Source organism: Dermacentor variabilis, chromosome 5 (genome assembly GCF_050947875.1).
Source record: "Dermacentor variabilis isolate Ectoservices chromosome 5, ASM5094787v1, whole genome shotgun sequence".
In the NCBI taxonomy this organism is placed as follows: Eukaryota; Metazoa; Arthropoda; class Arachnida; order Ixodida; family Ixodidae; genus Dermacentor; species Dermacentor variabilis.
In genome coordinates this window covers 26,612,954-26,631,945 of record NC_134572.1, presented here as the reverse complement: position 1 = coordinate 26,631,945, position 18,992 = coordinate 26,612,954, and the positions used below count along the sequence as shown (strand labels likewise).

The window sequence follows — 18,992 nt, the reverse complement described above, 5'->3', positions numbered from 1 at the left end:
TGATGTGTGCCAATGAAGCGTGTGTGGTTTGTATGCTGTCTTGTGCACTTGTTGCAGCTTGAAGCCATGGCAAAAATGTTTTTAATTTATAAACAGGCCATAGAAGGTACAACTCATTTTCTGCAAACACAGCCATCACAATAGTGTTATGTAATGTAGCAACTTTTGTAGCCATTAACACAGGCAAGAGACACGTCAGCTGTATTCAGTAGTATGCCTGGGGAGGAAATGTGTTGGATTTATGACGTTCATGGCCACCTATGTGTTTTGACCATTTGCAGGAGAGCTTTTTGTACTTGACCTTTTCCGAGACCTGTCTGTCCTTGTCCTTCTTGCTTTGAGGCATTGCAAAATGCCCCATTCAGCTGTGCATTATCACTGTGCTAGGCAAGGAGGTGCGTTTGACAATACTTAGTCCTCGGTGCACATCGTATCTCATTGCCATGTCATGGATGTCTGAGAGATTTGCTTGCCCAGCCCAAGCAGTGCCTGAGCTTGTTTCAGGTGTGCTGGCTATGCTTTGATGCTTGGCTAGGGAAATGGCATTGTAAACCAGCATACATGAGTCTTGTCAGTTGTTCACGGCTGCAAAGGCATAGGCCAGTATTATAAGTATTGGATGTTGTTTATGAGGTAAATAATATCATGCCTGCAGTTACTGTGTGTGTCCTTGCATGTGTGTGTATGAAAAATTGTCTAGGTTGCTGTGTTTGCATCTCTGTTTGCATCGCTCTGTGGCACCCCAAAGACGCGTTCGACAATAGGGTTATGTAGCCGGTGCGTTGCAAAATGAAAGCCATATTTTCTGGGTACTGCAAGTGTCAACCCTTAAAGCCTCTTTCTAACACAATATATAGATGTCGGCTTAGGCTTTAGCTGGTGCTGAAAGTGTCCTGTTAGAAGTGTTGCATAGTTCCTCTTTGATGCCATAAAGGGGATTGGTTATATGTTGATTTTACATATACTTTTCCTCTGCTGCTTTTTTACCATCTGTGTAACATATTCAAATGGACACTAAAAATAAATGCAACAGAATCTGTTTAGACAGGAGAGGTATTCTTTCAAATCTTGATTTACTACAGCATGGTCCTTATGCAAAAATATTGTTCATTAACAAAACTGCTGTTAAACCTTCCTGTTTTTTATTTCACACCTAAAATGCAGCATCGCTAATGTCAATGTGACAACATTGATATATACATGTATGTATTTTATTTTGGCTATTCCTTCTCTATCAGCAGGGAGTTGCGATGTCATTGCACAAGTTCAAAGCGGTGTAGGCACATACTGATGAGCACTTAACTAGTGCTTATTGCTATAACTAGAGCAGATGCTGCCAGTACTCGCGATGTCAAGAGTTGGGCTCATATTAGAAAAAGGACAATGTTGCCCCACATCTTTCATCTTTGTGCATTTTTCTAGCTCGCAATTCTTTCGTTCATGGCAAAATTCAGCTGTTTAGTACTCTAGAAATGTTAGCTGGTAATCTAGCTTTATAGTAACCCACACTTTTGTTCTTACAGCTTTAAAATGAGATTCAGTGCATACTATTGCTTCATCTTCACTCAGATTTTGCAACGAGATTATATTTCTTGGTCCAAATCGTTCAGTAAACACTCGGCATTGTTATTTACCTTGTTCATTCATGCTTTTGTTGCTTCTGCAATGGCAAGGTGTGCTTACAGTGGTGATTTTTATTTATTTTTTCTACCATAATAAATCAGGCAAGCAATGTTGGCTTGCACTTTAATGAACAATGTTGACCAAGAAAATGTTACCTTGTCACAAAATTTGAGGAAGAAAAAGCATTGGTATGTGCTAGCATTCTCTTAAAGGGTCCTTGAACCACTTTTTATCGAAGTGGAGAAATGCATTTGAAGTTAAAATAGGCGATTTCATATATTTTTTCCCACAAAATGCACTTCAATGCGTTCAGCAGAAGTGAAATGATTGGCAATCAAACACACCCTTCCCAATGCTTCTGCTCCTTCTTCAATGCCTTGCACTGTGAAGGGTACACAGGAGTAGGGTGCACCCACAACGCTGCTCCGCCTACTGAATGTCACCGTGGCGTGCAGTTTAAGTTTGATTTTGCATGGTAATGTAGATGCCACTACTTCATACTTTGGGACCTATGATGCGCCAAATGTGGTTGTCCTCAGCTAGCCTTAGTGCACTTAGCCAGTGGACTCGTCGTGGCACCCCACGGTAGTTGCGGTATCCATGCTACGTAGCAGACCAAAGCTACATGCAACTGTAGTGCGTATGCGCCGCATTTTCATTGTGCACGACAGGGCTTGAGTGCATGTTCGCGCTCATGTGCGTGCTCGCGCACATGTGCATCAGTCTGACCATGCTACATGATGCGGACCAGCTTGGTCCTTCACCAGCTTGACTGGCAAATACTAGCCACATCCAACTTGTGCATATTGAAGTGCCATCAATAAGTCTGCCAAGGCGTCTAACCAGGAGTGGCCACAAGTGAGCGCGTGCTGCCAAGTGTGCATGTTATCTGACCTTAAGTTTCGTGTGCTCCGAGGCTAGTTGAGCGTTCAAAGCTAGTCGTAATTAGCGAGACCCGAAGGCTACAACACCGATAGGCAGTGTAGCCGAAGTTTAATTCCTATGGAAGCAGCTGCGGCCTAGCGTGAGCAGATGATAGTAAACTTTTCCAGGACTATGTAATTATTGAAATTCTAAAGCATATTTTGGCTTACTACAGCCTGTTTATTAAATTTCGTCAATAAATTTATGAAGGGGCATTACATAAGGGGCTTTAAGGGCAAATAGATGGTGATTATAATAGGAAGCGCACTGATCTATACGCTCTTGATTGATGTCGGCTATTAGCCAATAGCAGCCACATATGGGAATCTGCTATATTATGAAATAAAGTGCCCAGGAATGAGTGAGGAGCAGGTTTCTGTTGAAAAAGAGTGTGTTTGAGAGAAAGGTGACCTCACACTTGGCTTGCGAGATCCATGCGCTGCGCACGACTGCAAAACTTGGCCGAGATATTCACAGCAGCGTGTGCTATTTGAGGACTGTGTTCTTCCACCAACCCTAAGGGGTGGTTCAGGACCCCTTTAGAGTTGTTCAGATAAGCATGGTGTCTGTACTTTTCTGGCCAATGTCCCTTTAAATGAGGTAGTCTTGGTTTGTGGCTAAAGGCTCAAGAGGTAACACATCCCTTAGAAGCAATACACTATTGAGAGGTGTAGCTTGTAAATCTCTGCAGATTTACTGAAGGTACAATGCTTTTACTGTGGCTTGCAGGATGTTTACGAGATGTTACATTGCTTTGTAACTTATTTGCCTCATAAATGATGGGAGTAAATCTAATTTCTATGCTAAGGAAAAAAAACAATTTGGGACACTGCAGAAGCACACATATTAGTGACTGATCACCACTAGTTAGCCTAAAAACATGCTGTTTAACAGGGGATTGTTGGCTACTGTTTTTTGGGATGCCACAGTAGCGCAAATGGTAGTTGGAAATCTTGTTCTCCCAATCTCTGCTTGCAAAGAGCAACACTTGGGAACTAGATGTGCAATACTGGGCAAAAGGGAGCGTTTACACTATTTTCTTGTTTTGCCTTGTGATAGCAACTGTCGACATCACATTGCTCTTGCTACTTCGACGTAAGTGAAGACTGCCTCTCGACTCGTCATCCCATAGCAGCAATACTAGTCTTCGTGAAAAGATCTGCGATGCGCTGTCACTGACTTGTCTGCCACTGGATTGCAATCTTCTGGTAATTCAGCAGTGCGCCCATACCTACGTCTCCTCTCTTTGGAAATGAAAGCTTGTTGTCTATGTGTTCGTGCTTGCGTGCATTTTTGTACTTAGAATCAGTGACAGTGATCAACATTGATGCCACGAGTTTTCTGCAGTGGACACCTTTGTCTTTTTACGACTATGGTGTGTTCATTTTGTGAAGTGCAGAAGACTCTGTTCTTGGGACACACAATGATGCCATCATTTCTTCTCTCTCTGACCAGAGCTGGATCAAGCTACTTCACTATGGTTTAGCCTAGAACCCTTGCTGATTATATGCCAGCTCTGAGCTTACAATTACCTTACCACATTTTTTTTTCTTAGTCTCTGGACTTGCAAGTGTTGGAGCAACTGTGCACTGCTACTTTTCCACTTGGCAAAGAAATTGTTTTATGTAGTAAGTAGTTTTTTTTTTTAGAGACTTTATGTGTATAGTTGTAAACTTGAGATTTTCACTTAGTAAGATTTTAATCTTTTCGCATCAAAAAACTTGCTTGAGTTTCAGTGATTGTAAGATTTTATTAGGATGTTTCTGTGATTACCTGCAGCAACTACCAAGTGAGGTTTATATAACGAGTAACTTGCTGTGCAGAATGTTTACTTCCTTTTATTTGTGTAGCTTCCCTGCCACCCTTTCTTTTGTCACTTGTATTGTGCCAACGTGTGAAGCCTGAGGACTTGCCCCAGATTTCTGGAGGAGCTTGGGATACTCTGTGACTGCAGACCTAGGACGTTGTGTGAACTTGACATCTTTTACGTTTTCTTTCTCGGCGGGTAAGGGGGGGGGTGATTAACGATTAAATGCCATTCCACGGTGTCATTCCAATGTGCTGGAGCAGTTGCTTTTTGTGTGCGTATGTTTTTATGTAAAAATATGCAGTAAGTGAAGTCGTCATGGTAAGCAGTTGTTTCATGGCCTAAATTATTTGTACTCGTGGTACTTTCTGCAAAGAATGTGTCCACCTTGTGTGCAGATCTAATCTGCACAATTGTGTTAACCTGACTGCGTTTTCATCTTTTACTGTTTATTGTTCTTTTTCATGTTTCTCAAGCTTTGAATGCCTTCAGCTGCGCATGATTCTTGCGTGGATGCCATTTGCCTGTACAAACTTAGCAACAACTTGAGGCATTTTGCACTGCTTGTGTCAGGGTGTCTGCCTTCTACTGGCTAACACAACTGCCACCCAGATGTTGTACATGTCTCTTTAACTTTGATAGCCATGGTAGTTGGTCATTTAGTGGACCTAGGTTTTTAATGAGTCATAACTAGGAAGTAGCTTGTAGGTGTGCATTTCTACATATTCCAAGACTTTATGCATCGCAGAAAGAGCAGAACCTCATGTAGGAGGCAGGAATTTAGATGTAGTGCAGCAAAATTTTGGCTGCTGGACCTTTAGCTGCAGTGGCTGGTGCGCAACCAAGTATTTCAAGCAATGTTACGGCACAGCACAGTGAACATGCAGATGCCGTTTTGGTTGGAGTAGCACTTGTCAGCAAAGCATCCAGTAGGGATGCACTGGGAGAATGCTTTTTGGTGACCAAACAACCATCGCTTTTGTTCTTTGCCTCCCTTTTGGACTCGCCTATGGCTTTGCATAAGTTGCTGGTGATTCTGTAAAAGGAACAGTAAAGTGCGAAAAAAAACTGGTAGAAATGTGCTTTTGTTCAGAGCACCACACACAATCTGTGGACAAATGATGTACACAACCTGACTAGCATCTGTGTGCTAATAGCATGCTCCAAGCAGATCATTATCGGAACAGGAATTCACACAATGCCACAGCAATTTACTTCTTGACAAATGCAGTCTGTCAAATGCAGTCTGTCAAAAGTCTCAGAGCTGCTGCATGTGTTTCTCGTGTTATTCAGCCACGTACTGGTGTACAGGCCAGTGGCACTTTTTAATGGGATTTCAGATTTCAAAGATTTTATTTTCAGAAAACTTCGAGGACTATTACAGTTCACATATACAAAAGGAGGTCCCATGCTTCAAGAGGCACGGGCAGGACCTCTTGCCAGAGTGAAAAATGAAAATAAAATCTGAGCACTTCAGTGATACATTTGCAAGTGGATAGGAATAAACTTTATTCGTCCAACGGTAATTGATGTTGGTGCCCGGGGCTAGGCTGCCAGGGGTCCATCGCCCGAGGAAAATCTTTCGAGATCCTCGGCAAGTGCTTTAATATAAATAAGGACAACATAAGATCTAACGAGAAATAACTGACCAAGAAAGGAAAGAAACTGTACATAAAATAAAAACGATATCAATTTAAACTCAACCGATTCCAATAGATTTAAGCTTCTTCAACATTAGTGTCTAAGGAATTGCAAAAGCATATGGAAGAAAATTACTTCGTTTACTATAGTTTGTATTCATCTTTGGCTAAAGAAGTTTCAATAGATTTAGTACTTTAACATTAGTATCTAAGGAATTCCAAAAGGATATGGAAGAAAAAAGTGCAGTTTGTTTCCCATAGTATATATCTTTGTCTTCAGAAGAATGTGCTTCGCAGAAAACCTTGTTCTAGGGTTATTCAGGACACTTCCAAGAGATACAAGCAGGACTGTTCCAGTGGCAAATAGCGACTTGTCATTTTGTGGAGCAGCCAGGATAGCTTTACCAAAATCAAGAGAATGAGTGGGAAGTTTTGGAAAATAATTGTAAGGTTAAGCATGTGCACTCTGGATTCCTTCCTCCAGTGGCAAGACTTGCGAAGGTGGGGCTTTCATGTTAAATTCGAGTTTGTTTGTGAAGCTGGTCACCTGCCTGCTTTGCATCTGCTGAGGAGAATTTCACACGGCAGGGACCACAGTGTTTCCTCACTTACCCAAGCTTCGAAGTAGTGTGCATGCTTACAGGAATTCTAGAATGTAGAATCTTGTGACAGATCTTTTCACTTACTGAGCAACTTTGAAACTTTTGGCATGCTGTTTCTGCTTTGACATTTAGTTTTGCACAGACAATGATATTGGCTTTTAAACGGCGCTGTGTCTAATGAACTTTGTGCACAGAGTAGCTATTTTCTTAAAAATTATTGTTGAATGTTTGCATATGTATGAAGTATGAATTGTGCTTTAGCTTTCTTGTCACATAAAATCGTTTTAGGTTGAGCGCAGTCACCAAAGGCTGCTAACAGTATACACGAAAATGTTTATTTTTTAGTTTTTGTTGGCATGAGAATAGCAGTTTCACAAAGGGTATGTTTATATGTTCATGAACTAGCAGATCTTCTAAATGCTATATAACTGTTTCTCATTGATCAGCAGCAGATTGTGGCATTAAGCCATCTAGACACACAGGCTGCTTGAGAACTCAATAGTGTGAAGTGTAACATAATTGCATTTGGAAGAACAGGCAACAACTCCTCATATTAGCTTGTGCTGAAAAAAAAAGTCATTGCATTCACACACATCTGAATTCATAAACTACACCTTTTTATTTGCTCGAATGTGGTATTCCTTCATTATAATTAGATCTTGTGTCTGTTTTTGTAGCTTGCTTAGGTGAAACCTGAACGGAAGCATGGCAAGGCTCCTGAATGAAAATTGAGGTGAAAGAATAGCTGCTGTGATGTGAAACTCGTTGCTTGCTTTTCACGTAATCTTTTTTCGAAGTATTGTGCCACGCGAGTTGGAACTCTCATGTCATGTAGGTGTATATGCATACGTACACATGCATTATTTGTTCGCATATGTTGTGTGTATGCTGTTGCTTTGTCTTAGCTCTGTGAATTGCATTGTTTGTTTGGGGGTGTGTTTAGTATACCTTGATGTATTCCTACATGTTCATAGAAGTGCCCCAAGTGAACTTATCGCATACTGTATCAACTGTTCGCTTAAGTGAAATTATACAAGTCAGAAACTTCAACAGCAAAAGCTAGATGTTACTGAAAGTGTTTTACTAGGTTCACAAACAGTGGACCTCCCAGTTTACATAATAGTCGTGATAGGCTCACGGAATTGAATTAGGTTCAACATTGTTTTTGCACGAACTAAGTTTCTAAGTGGTTGTAGAATGTGCTAACATTGGGCAACTGCCCTTAGTGGTGTTGTGATGTGAGTGTTTGCTTTCGGTTTGATTTGCACTTATTCTTCCTAATCGTGTTTGTCAACAGTTGCCTGTTCTCTGTGTGCATATGCATGACATGTTTTTGATGCGTGAATTTTTAAGAAAGAAAAATATCCAGTTTGTTCAATTCCTGGCTCTGTTTCAATTTCATCTGGCTGTCTAGTTGCCGGCCCGTCATGTGTCGAGATTAAGTGTCATCGCTAAAGCTATTTGTAATGTTGCAAATAGCAGATTGATGTAGGGTCACATGCCAGAGCTAGGTGTTGGTTCTGGGTGACGTGTAAATTGGTGTTCGGACAAGACTGGAAGGCTGAAACCCTGAACCAGACTGGAAGGCTGAAACCCTGAACCAGAGCCCCTCATTTAGTTAAATATTAAAATATTCTGCTGGTTATTTAGCATCGTCATGCAATCTGTAACAGTGACCTCTCGGTGCATGCTATGGTAGGTAACCTTTTACTTTTTACGTGAGAACAATGTAAACTAAATTACGATGAAATGAAAGAATCACTGGACACTGTCTGTCTTCTCATTTGACATGCCATGATAGTTCTAGTATTGAGTTTTGCAAAACATAATAATGTTCTCAAACCTAGTTTGTTTGACATTTTTTTTTTTTTTTTTCGTGCTACTTCAGTTTTATTCAGATAAGAAAGGGGCAAGATCTAGTGCTTCTGTAGTACAGTTCAGTCTGTGTATCACAATATGGAGTTAAAGCATTAGTATAGTATCTATCTGCTAGAATATGTGTTGAAAGCATAGAATATTGGCCTAACAATTCTGCATGGCTGATTGGATTTCACAATTTACTCAACCTTTCTACAATGCTGTGTGTACTTTAGGTTCACTCTGCAGTGCACAATGCACAGTCCACAATGCAGAAATGGTTCAGTTCTCTCTTGGAACAATAAATGAAAGAACAAGGATAGTTGGTGTGATATTGCTGCACTAATGAGGTTATGAAAAATGCAGATTATGGAGCGCACACCAAAACAAATGCCTTTGCACTCATGTTTTTGTCTGTGCCTTTATCACTGTCTTGAAACAGATCCTTTTCCACTTCCCTCGCCTTTTTTACACTTGGCTCTTTTTTTATTCCCAACAGTTGCTTTACTAGATGTGCTACAAGGTGTGTGAACCAAAGGCAACAGATTTATGAAAATACAGTATTGTAGGGTTTTCACAAGTTTCGGAAATGCCTGTGTGCTCAACTGTTTAATCCTTGTCTTTGGGTGAGGAGGAGGTTTGGTTGACAACATGGCCGTTAGCTTTCGTGGTAAAGCCAGAGGAGATCCAGGAAAGGGGAGGTGGTGGCGGTGGCACACTTGTCTGCGAGGTTCTACGGCCCCTGCTGTAGTGTGGGCCTGGAGCGTGCTCAGTACTGCCTTGTGTTAAGGCAGAGAATGTTGCAGTGTACGACCATTTCATTACTTTTAAGCATAGCATTTGCGCAGCCACACTTATTGCTTTTCTTTTGTTGTTTGCCCTGTGGTAGAAATGGAAGTGGGCTTGATACCTAGTTGTAGGCCAGATGAAGAGCACTTGAAGCTAGATTTAGAGCATCTGTGTTCAACCAGAACCTGACTAATACTACTGTATTACAGAACTGTTAACCAGATAAGAGAAAACTGCTGTGGCATCACTGCATTGGAGAAAAAAGGGGCTTTACGCAGACTTTGTTGCTGCCAAATTCTTTGCACCTGCATACAAACTTCTCTTAAGTATGTTACAAAATATTTCTGTAGTTAAAACGTACAAAAAGTGAGACCAAACTTGGTGCCACGAGCTTGAGGAGCTGTAGCTTTCTTCGACACAGCAAAAGCTCTTGTGCTGTGCTCAGGTTGCGATTCGCATTTGGGATAGCGTCTTGCTGGACATATGACTTCACACAATAGGTTTTCCAGTTATAACACTGAAAGTAAGCCGCGGTAGAGCTTTTACACAGCTTATGGAGCTTTGTCAAAAAGACAGCTTGATAAGCACCGTGCGAGGGCTCGGAAGAAATAAATAACCGTATTCCTAGGGTAAGCAAAGCTAAGTACTTGGGAAAGTGAAAGGAAAAAGCAATGGTAGAACGAACTTTACTGGTAAAAATGGATGGAAAATCAGCAACTTTTTTTTTCTTGGACGCCGCCACAGTGCGGTTCGAACAGTTTCCAGTATGCTCAGGGGCCCTGAAGCTCGGTCGAATTTTCGAGCAAGCTTGAGGAGTGCCAAAGACTGCATATGCCACATGCAGCATGAAGTTAGAGGAATGTAGATAAAAAGTGCTGTCAGAAAATCTGTTGTCACATTATGCATAAAACTGTTAAACAAATGAAACGATTGCGGCCGCAACATCTATGAGCAAAATTCTTTCGCGTGAACTGAAAGGCTAGGGAGACACAATCGTGGGATTCGCCGATGGCCACTGCTGGAAAGTCTGCATTAGGCGCATAAGCTTGTTTGTGATTAGTTGACACACGCCAGAACCAGTCATACTCTATCACAGTGGCAACGTTATAGCAGCTTATTTTGTTAGTTTGGCTAGTTGATTACATCACTGTTCAGGGGCCATGGTTCTGAGTAGGTGCGTGTTAGGCTAATAGACACACATTGCAACAGTCTGCTGCTACAGCTTGACGTAATGTAACTTGAGTGGTACATACCTGAATATGGCAGCTTAGTAAAACTGAGTCTACGACTTCTCATGGGCGGTGTATGCATTCAGCCCTACGCTTTGTTTCCTTCTCGACGGAAGGCACGCTACTTAGCCTCCCATGCATTAGATTCTGAAAGATTCCCACCGCAGCAGATGTACCATGGCACCTCACCTTCACCAGCGGGACCTCTCGTTTTGTACTACCAGAAAACGATGAGTTTGGCACAGAGTGCGCTGTCTGGGCAGCGCATCACGCCCATCAGCATTCAATTATTACTGGAGATGAACATTAAAATACACATGACTTTTGTTTACGAGGCAGCTTCGAGGAACCAATAGCGTGTCTGCACTAATGTTTAGTAAGATTAGATAATGTAGCAGATTTGAGATACATTGTATTCTAAAAGGCGCTAAACTGAGTTTTTGGAACACACAAACATCATGCGTGCATCTAGTATAGGGCAAGAACGCTAATTGCAATGGGCTGAAGGCAAGGACCTCGACACTGGCACTTACGGTGGCTGCTTGCCGTGGTGGCGGCGGCCCGTTTTTTCGTAGGTGGCCAGGAGTTGCCTGGTGGCGAACCGCCTGGACTCTTCGGCACCCAGCAAGAAGCGGGGCAAAGAGCGCGAAACTCCGGCTCGCAGAAAGCTGTCGGTCATGAAAAAAGTAGGCCCACACTCCTCCTCATCACATTTGCTTAAGTCACTGTGGCTTGCACATACGTCATAGCACGTACACATTTTGCCAGAGTAACAAGAGGGCAAAACCACGTTGCCCACAACGAGGAATGGCGGCAATGTTTGCCCACTGATAAGGCTGCACTGCTGACAAGTTTGAAACGTCATGCCATGCGCAGCCTTACGACGCATGCGATGAAGCCTGCACACAAGCTTCTGTTATAGGTGTGTCTGTTCTTTGTGCAACTATTTTTAACGCACAGAGATAGTTGATCAAAAGCCGTGTTAATAAGCGCGGTGACGTCCATTGGCACCCCATGCTAACACGCTCTGAATGAGGCATTCAGGTAAGTCGAAAATCGCTACAAACCACGATTTTTACGTACAAGCGCACATGGCCCGCCAGTGAAATTGGCGAATGTATGTTTGAAGCCCTGAGGAAAGCGAACGTTGGAGGAGGGAGGCGCCTGGAAGTGAACAGAATCGCGTGCCTGCGAAAGTACGAAGAAGCGCGCTGAGCGCGTGGCTAGACCTAAAGTCCCTTAAACTTCGTAGTGTTATGCTTTGAAGAATGCCGCCTCCTGGCGCGCCGTGGCCGACGCCGCGTCGATATTGGCCTAATAGCATCGCGTAGCCCTCGCGCCGTGCATCAACGCCATTTTTGCTCGAGAAGCATCTACGGAGTGGCGAGGAGCGCATGTCGGCGCCGTTGCTACGCTTGAGCAGTGTAGGCGGCGCCACGGTCGAGGAGGGAAGGCGGAGGAGGAGGGTGTCGCTACTTTACGAAATTTAAGGGGTTTTAGATTGACCTCTGGCAGTTGCTACTGGTTGCGTGTGTGGTAGCAACGCCTCCTTTACTGAAGTTTAGTGTTCGTCTCGGGACAACGCCGTCCCCGCACGCCGTATGTGCGAGTGAAAGTGTGCTACGGGTGAGTCGACCATGACTGCCTTATCTCGCGCGCGCTGTCTTCCGACGCACGCAAAGCATCGGGAGGCGTTCTACTCGGGCGGATGCTGCGGAAAGCGATCTGCGATGCTGACAGAGCAGGCGTTTAGGCGTACCGAGGATTGGCCCCTACAGCAACCATACACTTGCGCGTCACCCGGCCGCGTTCAGGTAGTGAAACGTCAACTTTTTCTTTGTGGGTTCGTCTTTGTGGGGTGTATATTTGTCCCACAACAACAATCGTCATCTGCCTTGCTTGCGTTTCTTTTCTTGAAAACTTGGCGCTTGCTACTTTTCTGTCGAGAATGCTGCGTCACACAGATAACGCGCATGCCGTTCGTGACCGGGAAGTACCGGACTCGCAGCGTTAAAGAACGGAAACGCGGGCAAGACAGATGACGATTGTTGTAGAACAGGATAAGCCCCAAAGGGGTGTAAATTTTTCTAAGATTGTAGGCAAAGTTACACCCTTTGGGGTGTATCTCTGCCACACAATGATCAACTGCCTTGCTTGCGTTTCCTTTCTTGAAAACGCCGCACCCGCTACTTTCCTGTCGGGAATGCTATGTCACGCTGATAACGCGCATGCCGTTCGTTACTGGAAAGTACCGGGCTCGCCGCGTTAAAGAAAGGAAGAAGCCAGAAGCGTGCCCTCCTGGCGCGCGCGAGGCAGGTGGGTCAGGCGAGGGAGGAGGGCCGTTCCTCTCCGACGGTTGCTAGGGTGCCTGGATGTCCTCCTCCGCTTCTCTGTACAAAATGGAGGAAACCGCGGCGTCTACTACGGCATTGGGCACGCGAATGGCGGGCACCGTAGGGACGCACTGCCGGCGCTCATGTATATTGAAAGCGATTGCGACGTAGCCAAAGTGCGCGCCCGCGCGGGCTTCATCTTAAAGCGATCTGCGATGTTTGCAGAATGCGCGTAGTGCGGGTAGCTTCGTATGCGATGTGCTTTCGACGTTTAGTTCGCGTTGAAGCGAGATTACACGAAGGTCAATTCGCTTGCTGCTGCCGCGATTTCTCACTCAGCATTTTCCGCGCTCATCGAGCGAGACTTGTTCATGTTTACCTGTGTGCACATGACACCGTGCTTGTTAATTTAGGTCAAACACGTTGGCACATTCTGATATTACATAATCGCAATCGAGTGGCCGCGCAACATAGAAAGTAAGTCTAAATTAGGCAGTTACATTGTACGGTTGTTCTCTCTTTGGTGCACCTTTCAACAGCACATTAAAGGACGCTCTGGATGAAAAAAAACTGTGCAAATCAATAACATCGAACTGAATCGGCCGGACTTCTCCTGAAGCGAACACAAATGCTCACGAATTCAAAAGCAGCAGAAAGAACTTGCATGCACGGATTGAAGATGCCACATACGCAGAAGTCGTTAATTCTAAAAAGGTCACTGAAATTCAGCTGCAGAAGATATGTCGCGCCTGCAGGTTAAACAACAATGAGAAGGTGAGCACTAGCACTACAATCATGCCGGGAGCTAAATGTCAGCTTCGTTGAAATGGCAAAGAAGCTAATTGTATTCATGGAGACTATGCCTGGGCGAGCAGTTTAATGAAGTATATTTCGTAAAAGGGGCGCAAGCTCATGGTCTGTGCAGTCTAACTAAACCTCAATATACAGGCATCACAGAGTGTGGAGACACACACAAAAGAGGCGGTATAGGGCGCAGAACATCGATATCTGCTCGTTTTCCACACTAATGCAATGGCAGCATTGCTATGGTAATGGGCACAAGAACGAATTAACTACTATACATAAATGCTGCTGCATGCTTTGCTTCAGCTAATCCTAGTCTCAGTAACAATGAAAGTAATTTTAAATTAGGCAGGTATGTTGTACGTTCGTTCTCTCCTTGGCACACCTTTCAACAGCACATTAGCTTGATGACGCCCTGGAAAAAGAAAATATGCCTGCACAAACGAATAATGTCGCACATAATTAGCCGGACCCGTTGCCGCTGACGCGAGCTAAACTGTTCACGAATTGAAGAGCAGTAGACATTCACCGAAAGCGGTCGAAACACTACCTAACAAGCGCTTTCTAGCCGCGCAACAGGCAACTGCATCACTGTAAGTGCTTGCAAGAGTGGTTGCAGCACAACTGCTCCGTTCGCCACCGGCGGCGTCGGGTGCGCCTATGAGTCGCTGCCTCCGCGCGCTCCACTGCCCCTTTCTAGTTCACTCTACCTTAGGAGTAAGGATGCTCTGACAAGGTATATGTAAACTGGTAGCGAAGCTTGCATAGGAGCCCATATGTCAAGAAAATGGCGGCATTTGGCAACCGTCGCCATCTGCCATCTGTGTGTCGTCGGGACAACTTGTTAAAAAAAAAAAAAAAAGCCCTCTGACATGCTCGGACATGGAATTGACGTCGAGAGCTTATGCTGCTTGGCGCGAATGTTGAATCTGGAATTTTGACCGCTACGCCAGCAGTTATTTCTCCTTTGAGGCTGAGGCGAGCATGCGACTCGCATCAGCTGAAGCGCCAGCGTGTCATTGAACTATAGGAGTGGCGCATGTCCTAATGTGAACATAATTAGGCTGTTGTTATTGGCTTTCGCTGTAGCAGGTGCCTTAGAAAAGTGAGCGAATAGGATGGAAATGAATGACAGTGCCACAGAGGTTTCAAAAGCAACTTTATTTTTGTTCGTCTAGAATAATGCAACCAATATACTTGACCAAACAAAACATATGTTTCAATAGATGAGAAGTACTATGTCCAGCACACAGTCGTAATGCGTAACATATGCGAGATCTTTTCACAGAATCATTCTCAATTCCGTGCGACACCATGTATCCATATCCAACGGTTATCAGACAAGACAACATTGCTCCACATTATCATTTAGAGGGCATTCGATTTACTAATTTTGCTGCCTGTAAGACGATCAGAGCCTGTGTTACGGAGAGTGAACGTAGCGCGGCGTTTCTTCGCGCAGCGCTCCGCATTTATAGTCGCGATAAGACACAGCGCGTCGGATGCCGCAGCGTGAAATCTGCACTCGCGCTTTTCGCCAATAAATGCCGAGCGCTAGGTCACGCAAAATTTGAACTGAAGTGCACGGCATACTTCGAACAAACGCGCAAGGAAATAAAAAAAATATTGGACGAAACCGCCGCGTTCAAGTGAGAATCGCCATTCTGCGCGACTTAACAGCTGGCTTCCACTGGGCAGCTATTGTTGCGCCCTAATCACTTGTTGGTAGGGATCACTGCGAACGAACTAATAAATCCAGAAGAGCTTTTGTTGTTTAGTACCGCAGAAATATTTGAAACAGAATATTTACTCGTATGACAGTTTCCTGATTAAAATTTTCTAACATTTTATTACATAGGTTTACAAGTTTCAGTGTTTGTCCCCCCTCACCTAATCGCGCTTTGAGCATCATCATCAGCTTATTGTTATCTATACTGCAGGACGAAGGCCTCTCTCTGCGCTCTCCATTTACCCCTGTCCTGCGCCAACTGATTCCAAGCTGCGCGATCTATTTATATGGCCCTTGTGCTCTGATGTGTATACTCGCCTGCGCTCACCGCCTAACACTTATTGCCACTGTTGCTGCCACTTGCAGATGAACGGCGCGGTTCAGATGCTTTTTTTTTCTCGTGCGCAGCAGCTTTTATTTCCTTTTACACTCGCTCACACTTTCTTTGATGCGATACCTCGCTCATACAGGGATTGTATATAAAGCTTACAATGTTAGAAAAAGGAAACCACTACTCTGTTCTTTCTCTCATTTCGCAGAAAGATAGCATTTTATGGTTTATAGATCGTTCAGTATAACACTTGGTATAGTTGCTTGGTTTTTAATAAAAAAAAAAGGAATGCGAAGTGGCATTCGGTTGAGGAAGCGCAGCTGCTGCAAAAACGGCGCTATAGCATGAACTTGTGCCGCCTATCGGCAGCTGCGGAAAGCAGCTGTTCTGGGATGCATATATTGTAGGAAAGTCAATGCCGGGAGGGTTGCTACGTGTTCCCGAGGAGCGGGAAACACGTGGCAACTCTCCGGGAACCCTCTCTGAATCGGCCGTACCATAGGCGCCGACTACGGAGGGCTCCGGGGCCCGAGCCCCCTCCGCAGTTTCCCGGAGTGGGCAGAGCCCCCCTTCCCCCCTAGCGATGCCGAAGTTCCTTCCTTCAAGCGTAAGACAGCTGACATAAGGAGGTATAATATGGATAGAATTGAACATGCTCTCAGGAACGGAGGAAACCTAAAAGCAGTAAAATAAAAACCTAGGAATAGGCAAGAATCAGATGTATGCGTTAAGAGACAAAGCCGGCAATATCATTACTAATATGGATGAGATCGTTCAAGTGGCTGAGGAGTTCTATAGAGATTTATACAGTACCAGTGGCACCCACGACGATAATGGAAGAGAGAATAATCTAGAGGATTTAGGTGCACGTTAAAGAACCCCAGGTGGTCGAAATTTCCGGAGTCCTCCACTACGGCGTGCCTCATAATCAGAAAGTGGTTTTGGCACGTAAAACCCCATAATTATAGAATAATCTAGAGGAGTTTGAAATCCCACAAGTAAAGCCGGAAGAAGTAAAGAAAGCCTTGGGAGCTATGCAAAGGGGGAAGGCAGCTGGGGAGGATCAGGTAACAGCAGATTTGTTGGAGAATGGTGGGCAGATTGTTCTAGAAAAACTGGCCACCCTGTATACGCAATGCCTCATGACTTCGAGCGTACCGGAATCTTGGAAAAACGCTAATATAATCCTAATCCACAAGAAAGGGGACGCCAAAGACTTGAAAAATTATAGACCGATCAGCTTACTGTCCGTTGCCTACAAAGTATTTACTGAGGTAATTGCAAATAGAATCAGGAACACCTTAGACTTCCGTCAACCAAAGTACCAGGCAGGATTCCGTAAAAGCTACTCAACAATAGACCATATTCACACTATCATTCAGGTGATAGAGAAATGTGCGGAATATAACCAACCCTTATATATAGCTTTCATTAATTACGAGAAAGCGTTTGATTCAGTCGAAACCTCAGCAGTCATGGAGGCATTGCGGAATCAGGGTGTAGACGAGCCGTATGTAAAAATACTGAAAGATGTCTATTGCGGCTCCACAGCCACCGTAGTCCTCCATAAAGAAAGCAACAAAATCCCAATAAAAAAAGGCGTCAGGCAGGGAGATACGATTTCTCCAATGCTATTCACAGCGTGTTTACAGGAGGTATTCAGAGACCTGGATTGGGAAGAATTGGAGACAAGAGTTAATGGAGAATACCTCAGTAACTTGCGATTCGCTGATGATATTGCCTTGCTTAGTAACTCAGGGGACCAATTGCAATGCATGCTCACTGACCTGGAGAGGCAGAGCGGAAGAGTGGGTCTAAAAATGAATCTGCAGAAAACTAAAGTAATGCTTAACAGTCTCGGAAGAGAACAGCAATTTACAATAGGCAGCGAGGCACTGGAAGTCGTAAGGGAATACATCTACTTAGGGCATGTAGTGACGGCGGATCCGGATCATGAGACCGAAATAATCAGAAGAATAAGAATGGGCTGGGGTGCGTTTGGCAGCCATTCTGAGATCATGAACAGCAGGTTGCCATTATCCCTCAAGAGAAAAGTGTTTAATAGGTGTGTGTTACCAGTACTGACCTACGAGGCAGATACCTGGAAGCTTACGAAAAGGGTTATACTTAAATTGAGAACGACGCAGCGAGCTATGGAAAGAAGAATGATGGGTGTAACATTAAAGGATAAGAAAAGAGCAGATTGGGTGAGGGAACAAGCGCTAGTTAATGACATCTTAGTTGAAATTAAGAAAAAGAAATGGGCATGGGAAGGACATGTAATGAGGTGGGAAAATAACCGATGGTCATTAAGGGTTACGGACTGGATTCCAAGGGAAGGGTAGCGTACAGGGGACGGCAGAAAGTTAGGTGGGCGGATGAGATTAAAAAGTTTGCAGGGACAACATGGCCACAATTAGTACATGACCGAGGTTTTTGGAGAAGTATGGGAGAGGCCTTTGCCCTGCAGTGAGTGTAACTAGGCTGATGATGGAGGGTGCTCCGTTTTCATGGTAGTTCTTCATGAATCTTCGTGAATCGAATGAATAGTTCTAATGAAAAATAAAACAGTCACTTTAATTTGGCTTTGGTCCCAGCTTGTTAGGCCCCAGCCCTTCACCCCCCCCTCCCCCCTCTGAAAGATTAAAACTTTCCGCCTGTGGGCACTACTGACGTAGCATATGAAAGCTGCTATAGTGGCATATGCTTTTTTGCACTGTTAGATCTAGAACTCTCACTTGCGTATAGTACAAGACAATATGACTAAAAAAAAGACGTGGCTGCTTTTATGGACAGCATTGCAGGTATGGGGAACCAGCGCTGGAGATTCGAACTGCAGTTACTGTATAGGCTCCTTTTAGGGAGCCCATGCAGCAACTACACCCTGTGTATAAAGCTGCGAATGCAGTTTTTCTGGAAAAGGAAGAAACGAGTTTCTTCTATACTGCACTCTTCGAAGAATTGCAGAGTATTTACTGAAACACGGAGTATACACCGAAGATACATGAAGCTGTTACGGTAATTGTTATGGTAAACCATAACTGTTGCGGTAAGGAAGAAGCTCCGTTAGCGATACAGCATTAGAGAAATGAAGTCCAGAAACGCTTGAACGAACGCAGCGCCGGCTCCTTTTTTTTATTCCTATGTCATCTGGGCTCCCGTAAGCAGCCTATATACGCCTATTCTATCGGTGGCGTCGTCGGTGAACAGACGGCGCGCTACTCTGGCGCCATCTCGTAGCTATCGCCGCCGCGAACCCGTCTTGCGTGGCAATGCGCTTCTCACGCTTTTGCCATACCCTCCTCCGCTTTCCACCTCGCGCTC

The 18,992-nt window shown here is 44.3% G+C and overlaps 1 protein-coding gene across 2 annotated transcripts in view; it reads left to right on the top strand.

Annotated features, from left to right (window-relative positions):
• The window catches only part of Sbp2 (SECIS-binding protein 2), a 100,670-nt gene that overhangs the window by 70,944 nt on the left and 10,734 nt on the right, over positions 1 to 18,992 (top strand). For both annotated transcript variants that reach the window (XM_075692013.1, XM_075692012.1), the window contains one exon: positions 11,047 to 11,157. In XM_075692013.1, the coding sequence (XP_075548128.1) occupies positions 11,047 to 11,157 (111 nt within the window). The remainder of the gene's footprint in view (positions 1 to 11,046; positions 11,158 to 18,992) is intronic.